General features: G+C 37.7%; 1 protein-coding gene across 1 annotated transcript; it reads left to right on the forward strand.

Annotated features, from left to right (window-relative positions):
* Window positions 1-3,237: 3,237 nt before the first annotated feature.
* LOC122342138 (acidic repeat-containing protein-like) lies at window positions 3,238-8,631 on the forward strand. Its single transcript, XM_043235936.1, has 6 exons — window positions 3,238-4,311; window positions 6,474-6,535; window positions 6,667-6,735; window positions 7,640-7,691; window positions 7,784-7,820; window positions 7,911-8,631. The coding sequence occupies exons 1-6, from the start codon at window positions 3,648-3,650 to the stop codon at window positions 7,969-7,971; spliced, it is 945 nt and encodes a 314-aa protein (XP_043091871.1). The 5' UTR covers window positions 3,238-3,647; the 3' UTR covers window positions 7,972-8,631.
* The last annotated feature ends 426 nt before the right edge of the window (window positions 8,632-9,057 follow it).

A 9,057-nucleotide genomic window follows, 5' to 3' on the forward strand; every position in this document is an offset into this window, starting at 1 on the left:
TTATTATTATTATTATTATATGAATTCATTAAATTATACTCTAAATAAGCAATTAAATTTGTCAGCAGGTGGCTGTAAATGTAATTAATTTGTTTCCTTCATGAAAGAAGTAAATGGCTCTTTATAAATGGGTCTTTGAGACATTGATTCACACAATTTGTTCAAAATGCGGATTCATTCAGAAACTAAACATCACTGTGTTGCTCCACTGTGACACACAACAGTTCTGCTCTGGCTTTAAAGTTTATTTATTCTTTGCAAAACTGAGCAAAAACACATTATATTGTGTTTAAAAAATGACATATATAAACTTTTAGTATTTGTCCCGATATACAAAACATGTCATTGGTCATATGTTTCCTACTATTTATGCTGTGTCTTGAAAATGCTACAAAAGAATTTATAGGTGAATTTCAGTGCAGATCAATGCAATCATTTACAATTATCCTGTGATAGTTTTCTTATTGTGCCTGTTACTGACTAAATCTGTATATTTCCTGTTATAGTGTACCAATTAAACTTAAATTTGCTTTTACATTCTCTTCTTTGCTTTCTATTCTCAGTCCTCAGCAGTGGCCATCTGTAATGACCCTGTCCTCTTTTGAGTAGCATTTGATTCCTAGGTCGACATGGTCTTAGTCTCCTACAAGCCTTACATGGCAAGAGCTGCGGTCTATGAGGATCAGGTTGTCATATTCAGTAACTGTGGAGTGAGAGGGGGGGGCAGAGGGCTTGACTCTTCTAAGGATCTCTTCTTAAATCTAACTGGAGCTAAATCAGCACATCACCTTAGTTTAGCCACTCACTCAGTGTGAACATAGAAGCGCTGCTGCTTTTCAGAACAGAACCTGTGTGCAATGAACTTGCATGAACATGCATGTGGAATTTTAACAATTAGCATACCAACTGATTTCATTTGCTTTGTTGCCCATTACTAAAATTACTAAACTCTGCATTCAGGGTTCTTTATTAGCATATATGGTTTCTTGAAGAACTTTTAACATATATCCACAGAAGGTTTTTTTTTAATGCTAAATAAAAAAAATTGGGACCTTTATTTTTAATAGTGTTGTGTATCACATTTAGCAGATTTAACTTTTAAAGCTTGAAAAGGTTATGTGTCATCTTATGCTTAGATAGACATTAATAATGGGGCATAAAATTTTTGATTTTTTTTAAAGTCCTCAAAAAGAACTATCATATCCACAAAATTGCCTCCAAACAATAACAAATCTATAACTGAAAATTATTTTTGAAATATGAAGGCTGATCCAGGTGGAGAGCAGGATGGGAGTTTCATTTTATGAGTGAGGAGGACGTGATTTTTACAACTTCTGGTGCTATCATGAAAAAAGTGGGTCAGATCAAGATACCAGCCCATACATATTCAGCTGTTCTCCTCAGAGTAGAGAGAGCAGGATAAAGAAAAAGAGAAGGAGTGAAGATGATCAGGGACCTGATATCTCAAAGGCATCTCTGCATACATATCCACTTTCAACCACATTGCAATTTAACATCTTGCTAAACCCCCCCTCAATCACACCACCTCCCTGTGTCCAGTACTCTCACTGTTCATTTTTTAGTGCATAGTGAATAGATCAGTTTAAAGGATTCGGATTCCCAGAGGAACACTTTGTTATTCTTTAATAGCTCAGGAAGTTCTCACTTATGTTTAGTATCAGCTTTTTCCACGGATGCTTCTCCTAAAATTGCAAAAGAGAAATATGAAGTGGCACAAATGTGACAATTGTTAGACAATTAATCGAGGTATAGTGTTGAAAACATTATATCTACATAATATATATGCAGAAGTCTTCAGAAAGAATTAGATAAAAAATGATTGAGTTAATATGTATCTCTATGTTTTTATGCCAGACTCGTATTTTGGCAAACATGACTGTAATTTGAGATATTACTGAGATTATGGAAGTCATATGTGACATAACTGGGGTCTTTTTAGAAACATAAACATGTGAAAACCAGGAGACTCCATTAGCTCACTGTTTAATTTCATTAATATATAAGATAAAAACATTAAAGACATGCTTTACAATAGGGTGTTTCGGGTGAAAAGAATCATATATATTTATATTTGTTTTACAGAATGTATCTGGTTTCTTTTTGGTATATATAAATATTACTATTGCTCATTGGTAATTTAACTAATAATGTTAATATGGATAATTGGAATTATTATTTATTTTAATTTGTATTCAACTTTGTTATTTTTGGTAGCTTCCATACAATCTGTAGAAACTCAAATTCCATAAAAGCACTGTTTGTTAATTGATAGCATAAAAGTATCTCGGGGCCTGAATAAACTTTTGTTGACAAAGTGAACCTTAGTGTAAACGTCAGAGGCTAGAAATTAGATTTTTATTTGCAGTGTTCATAAACTGCTGATTATCGACAAACAACTGTTAAAAAGGGCAGTAAGCTTAAAGTTAAAGGAACAGACTATAGATACTGTAGATAGATAGGTAGATATATGGGGGGGGGGGGCAGCTGTGTGGTATGCCGGGGCTGGAGTGGGTCTATGGGGAGTCAGTGGTGCACTGTGCCAAGGAAGGTCACATTACCCTGACTGTGGTAGAGCAAGGTTTTAAATAGAGAGACTCACACCCCACCCAGCCCTCAGCGCACTATTTCGGGGACACATGAGAGGGAAAGAGTCGGAGGGCACTGTTACTGCCACAGCCAAGATTGACAGACGACTGTTCCAAAAAATAAAAGTGGAGATGTGATCAACCAGTGTTTGTGTGTGTGTATGTGTTTCTATGTATCAATTTTATGGTTTTTATGCTTTCATTGACAACTGGATTTATGACTGTCATGATCACGAATGAATGAACTTGTAAACGACTGCATGCCAAATTCACGCAATGAAACTATAAACACAGTGCGTTTTCAATCATCTACATGAACGCACTTAGTTTGAGGAAGTGATGGCACAATTCTGCAGTTTTTCACTCATCGTCTTGATATAGATCTTATCATCCAGCCCCTTTTCTCCACCCTCTGCTCTCGATATATGGTCATCCTCTTCTTGGAACCCCTCCTCTGTCCCGCTGCTGTCTCTAAAGTTATTATGGCGTATGCCGCCGACCTCCCTCTCTCTCTCACCTCCAGCCTAAAGTGCACGGCAGTGGTTGGTGGTATGGCTGCCAGCACTTGGCCCTGTCACTCATTTGCCCTAGGCCCCCGCCCCCATCTCATTTTACCCCCGAGTTTGTCTGTCTGTCTGTCTCTGCACCATTAGTGAGGTCCGTGCTGCAGACACCGCCTTGCCAACCACACTGCTCTTCGTAGTCCTTAAGTGCTAACTCAACGCAGAGGGAACATTTTTTGTAAATTTTTCAAAAATCTACAGAACACACCGGCTGGCGAAGGGATCCTTGTGTTCGTCTGTCATTGGGAACAAGCGTGCAAACTATTGGAATACTTTGGACCTCTTGACGTCACCTGTTCTACCTCGCCATAGCCTGGGTGCAGCCGAGTGTCTGTGTGATCGCGTGTGAGTGTGTTTGTGAACGTGTGTGGTTTAAGAGGATCTAGGTGGTGTCTACATTGGGTTTTGGTTTAACAGGTGCACGTGCAGGAGCGTTGCACTGTGGTTCCTCTGTTTGGATTTACTGCTCTGATCAGACATGGCTACTCTGAGAAGCTTGCTGCTAGGGCTCTTGTTGGCCCTGCTTTGCTCCTTCCAGACACCGCTGGCGCCCTCAGCCTCTGTCAAAGCCCAGGATCTGCCATTTGTCCGTGAGGAAGGCCTGATGGCTGATGATGATGATGACGATGATGATGACGACGACGACGATGATGATGATGACGACGATGATGACGACGACGATGATGATGATGACGATGATGATGATGACGATGATGACGACGATGATGACGACGATGATGATGACGACGATGATGACGATGACGACGATGACGACGACGACGATGATGATGATGATGATGATGACGACGATGATGACGATGACGACGATGATGATGATGACGATGATGACGATGATGATGACGATGACGACGATGACGACGATGACGACGATGATGATGATGATGATGATGATGATGATGACGATGACGACGACGACGATGATGATGACGATGATGATGACGATGATGACGACGATGATGACGACGATGATGACGACGACGATGACGACGATGATGATGACGATGATGACGACGATGATGATGACGACGATGATGATGACGATGATGATGATGATGACGATGATGACGACGATGACGATGATGATGATGATGATGATGATGATGATGATGATGATCATGAAGGTACGTAAATTTGAAGTGCCGTTTAATCCCCCTGTAATTTAGCAAATCATCTGCCCCCTCTCTTAGCCCTCCATAAGTATTTTCACCAAATTGGGAAAGAGAGGGGAGGAGCAAGGGGGGCCTTTTGGCCACTCCCACTTTCTTCACCTCAGCTCTGCCTCAAAACGTTGTTCTCGGCCTGCTATAGTCGAGGTCCAATCAGTCGGTCGTGTTATCCAATCAGATCACTCAGAGCTTAGTGCAAGCCCCACCTCCTCCCCTCTCCAGCTGTCCATCACCCTGGCTGTCTTTGACTCTCTCTGTCTTCTCTTCCCTGCCTAAATAGAGCTATGAGTTCTGTGGGCCCTCTGAAGGCGGACTGCTTCAAGTCCTGATGTGCAGTACAGTACAGTGCTTATGAACTGAGGACTTAAGAGAGAAAAGAGAAAAAACAAACCCAGCGCTGCAGTCTGAGCCCCAGGCCTCACTCTGGCCCAATAGATCAGATCGTTCTTTGATTTTTGTCTCGTTTTGAAAGAGCGGGTTCCACCCTTTCCTTCATCCCTATATTTGTCCTGTTTGAATTTGGAATCTTCTGCATTTGTGTCACCATGTGAAACTACAGAGAAAGAAAGAGAGACAGGCAGATGTAGCGGGGGAATATACCATGGAGAGAGATCACCGTGGATTAGTAGGGACCGATAGAAAAAGAGAGCGAGAGAGAGAGAGAGAGAGACAGGAGGATGTTGGATGGTTGTGGGGAGCATAGGAAGACAGACTGATTGGACAGATCGGTTCCAGATTCTCTCTCTTTCCCTACATCTCCCCGATCTCATTCTTTCTCTGTAGAGATTCTCCACAACAGAAGTGACATGTACACCACCTTGATCTGTCTACTTGTAAAGTCATTGTGTGATATTTAAATGATCTATATGGGTTTATAAAAGTTACATATGTTATCTCTATTTATGCTAATATCTATTTATTTCATTATCCTTACCAGAGAGGATTCTCATTTTCTAAATAGTTGCAAAAAAAGGAAAAAAAATACCCCTCTAAATGTACATTCTTCGATTCTTAAACATGTACTATTGCTGTAACAGTACATTTTAGTTTTTCTCTTTTTCGTTTAAAATAAATTAGTAAAACGGACAACTGGAAACATACGGTGAGCAGTCAGGGTCAATATGTATGAAGTGTTTAAAGGACACACTAGGGATGCAGCAGCACAGATGTCAGCGGAGAGGTAGCAAAAGAGAGAGAATGTTCATTCATAATTTACATATTCATGTTGATACATACAGGAAGTATCAAAAGGGAACAGGCAATACAGCAACTATCAAGAGATGCAAAATATAACTGTTTAGACTGAATCCTTTTTCTGTTGTAACTGTATTTTTTTTTTAAGTTTCTTCTTTTTCCTGGTGTTTGTTTTTTCATTCTCTGTTTTGTGTAATATCTGCTGTGTCATCATTCTAAGTAGCAGAATGGTGTGTTGTACAAAGCACCACATCTCTTAACCCCACTCTGAAACGAATAAATCAAAAGATCCTGTGTTGCACAGTGTAATTTCTGTTATCTCTGTTATTTTACCTTTAAATGTGTCTCAGAATGTCTTTTTTTATCTAGATAGCATACTGTACATGTAATCAGTAGAGAGAACTTATTAATTGTAGCACAAAAAGTGTACTGTATTAACAAAGAAACCTAAATGCATTTTTAAAAGAACATTGTCATTTTGTGATGATATTAACATATTTATAAATCTTTATTTATTTTATTTATTATTATTTTGTGAAAATATATAATAAGTGTACACTTTTATATACATGGTAGTTGTACTTTTTTGTGTTTGTGTGTTATATATACATACACTAGTCAACATTTTAAATAGATCAAAAACTTTCATGAAAGTTGCCCTTAAACCTACAACCAAAATGCATTCTTGTCTTAGGACAACTTTGATAAACTATTTTGATCCATTTCAAATGTTGACTATATATAGTTGCTCACAAACATGTGGTGAGTTGTGTATGTGCATGTGTGTGTGAAAGTGAGAAAGAGAAGTGGTGTTCAACGTGAGTAAGACTAATTCATTCCGTTTCGCATCACAATTCTCACCACACTTTTTTTTACATACACATATCAATGATAATAAAAAAAGCTGACAACATATCTTTCAGATGATGACGATGATGATGATTATCATGAAGGATCTATTTGTTCACTGTGTGCCCACTGTGAGGTAGGATCCTCTGAGCTCTATAAGTCTAATAAAGTGTCTAATTACGCCTTCATTCAGCCAGTCTTCAACTGTCAAATTTTGCTCTGAATTTGTCCATAATCCAGTAATTTCTAATTTCTCTCTCCCCTCAGCACTGCGACAGCTGTGATAAGTGCCCATGCAAAAAGAAAGATGACTCTGCGCACTGTGACTTCTGTGATGTGAGAAACCCACCAAAAACACACATTTTCTAAATAACTACAATGCCGTTTACTCAATGCAAAAAAAGCACAGACGTTCAAAAAAGACCAGAAGTGCAACTGTGCACTGTATCATAGGTATATTGTATTTTATTTTCTTGGCTTACAATCAAGTAAAACTAGAAAGTACTTGATTTACCTCATAGCATCTGTGTATTGATCGCCTTTGAAATTAATATTCAATTCACTGTCGTAAAAAATTGTTATTAAATAATTTCTATTACTAGACCAAGTGCCACATTTTGCATGCAATTCTGTTATCACATGACTTTGCCCAGTACATAAAAATAGCCATTCTTGAAGTTGAAATCTCTCCATTACTATACAAAAGCTATACAATTTATGATACATAAGAGTGTTATATAACTACAATCCAAAACTTGGCCCCAAACTAACTAGTGCCGACTAAGTGATTAATGTAATCATGTAAAGTGCCACCAAATTAACATGGCTCTACTTAACAAAAAATGTTTACAATGCTCAATAACAATTCATTTATTTACTGAAAGCAGTGATAGCTAAAGATATGCCTTCAATTGGATTTTCAGAGAAACAACTAGAGAGAGATTTAGAGTGTTAATAAATTGCACTTACTGTAGCTGTTAAGTGAAGCTAGAGGCCCTTCAGCTGTGTTTGTGCAGATAGACGGACTAAGCGTGCATTAATGACATAATGATTGCGTTAGTCACAGCATGGGGAGGTCCGGGCTAGTAACAGTGTTTAAAAGCAAATTACGTGGTTGCATGAAGCTATAGATGGCTAAAGTATAGGGTGTTCCTTTTTCCCTACAAAAATCACATGCACATATTTACACAAACAATTGCTTAAAAAATCAAGACTCTTTTACTATCTTTTGTCTCTTCAGGACTGTGGAAAGTGCTACATGTGTCCTGTTTGTGAGGCCGTCTGCAAGCCAGGTAAGAAACACAACCATTTCATAGATGCTATTTTAGTTGTTTAGACTGTGGATAATTTCAAACTAATTTTACACATTTTTTTTTTCTAAAAGGTGGCTTTGTCGACTCTGTTTCTGGATCCATCTATAAGTAAGATAATATTCTCTTGCAAATAAACCTGCTGTACTAATTGTTATGAGCACAGTCATGTAATGATATTTCACCTCTTCCCTTTTTTAGGACTGTCGCAGACGTCTTTAATGATGATGACGATGACGACGACGACGACGATGACAACTAAACCCATTCATCACCAGCATGTGGCCAAAAGAGGAACGTGCAATTGGGCGTTGCGTTTCACAGATTTCAGGATTTACATTGTAGCGTTATGTTCATTGTCATTAAGTTATTTTTTCTCTTTTTAATGTTATCACATCACACGCTACAGTCTGGTCAATAAATACATATACGTGGAACTTAACTAATTTCATTAGGCTACCTTAAATTAAATGTATTTAATTGAACAACATTTCCCTTTTAAACAGTCTTGTGATTAACAAAAGTTATGATATGAAATGTAATTGCAAACCTAACTGTGTTGTTTTGAGACTACTTATGGAATAAAATGAGGGAACGTTTTATTTATTTGTTTAAGTAATAATACTTTAAAACCTACATCAGTGTTGACAGAGTATAATTGTCTGTGAGGGATGTCCTTACTGTCTCTGTTAAATAGGTTGTAATGTTTTTCACTTTGCTGTCAATTTTTCCGCTGACGAAACATGATTTCCAAACATGATTTGTGATATTAAATATGGCCTTAAAGGGATGTTAATCCAAAAAACAAAACTGTGTCATCTTTACTCACCATCATGTTGTTTCAAAGTTCTGAACTAGCACGAGTGAGCCTTTAGATATAATGTCCACTAGTATGGTATGGTAATAAAAACAACTAAATATTCATGGTACAAAATGTTATTATAGGCTCTCTGCATGAACCAGGAATCAGAATTATTGATGCTCAATAATGTTTAACAGTTAGTCCAAATTAGTTACCCCATTAATACTTATTACTAAAAAGTACATAGAAATCTATCTGGGTAAAGAACTACAATAATATTATCGTCCAGACAACAATGGACTGTTTTTAAGGCACTGCAGTTACAGAATGTCGTCTACAGTTTAAATCAATGTCTTTAACGCCCTTTAAGGCTGGGTGGATTCTGATTGGCTGTCAATATTTTTTATTGTTCATTCTTACAAAAAGTTAAAGAACATATAGTGTTGTCTTTGACATCACCATATCATGTATGTTGAGGCAAGTAGGGGCTAAACTCCGCAGTTTGATGATCCCTGCTATAATATTAAAAATAATAATAATAATTAT

This window comes from Puntigrus tetrazona, chromosome 3, assembly GCF_018831695.1.
Source record: "Puntigrus tetrazona isolate hp1 chromosome 3, ASM1883169v1, whole genome shotgun sequence".
Lineage (NCBI taxonomy): Eukaryota > Metazoa > Chordata > Actinopteri > Cypriniformes > Cyprinidae > Puntigrus > Puntigrus tetrazona.

Coding starts and splice junctions, on each gene's coding strand:
- LOC122342138 (XM_043235936.1), top strand. CDS start 3,648: ATGGCTACTCTGAGAAGCTTGCTGCTAGGGCTCTTGTTGGCCCTGCTT. Junction 4,312..6,473: donor TGATGATGATGATCATGAAG/GTACGTAAATTT, acceptor CATATCTTTCAG/ATGATGACGATGATGATGAT. Junction 6,536..6,666: donor CACTGTGTGCCCACTGTGAG/GTAGGATCCTCT, acceptor CTCTCCCCTCAG/CACTGCGACAGCTGTGATAA.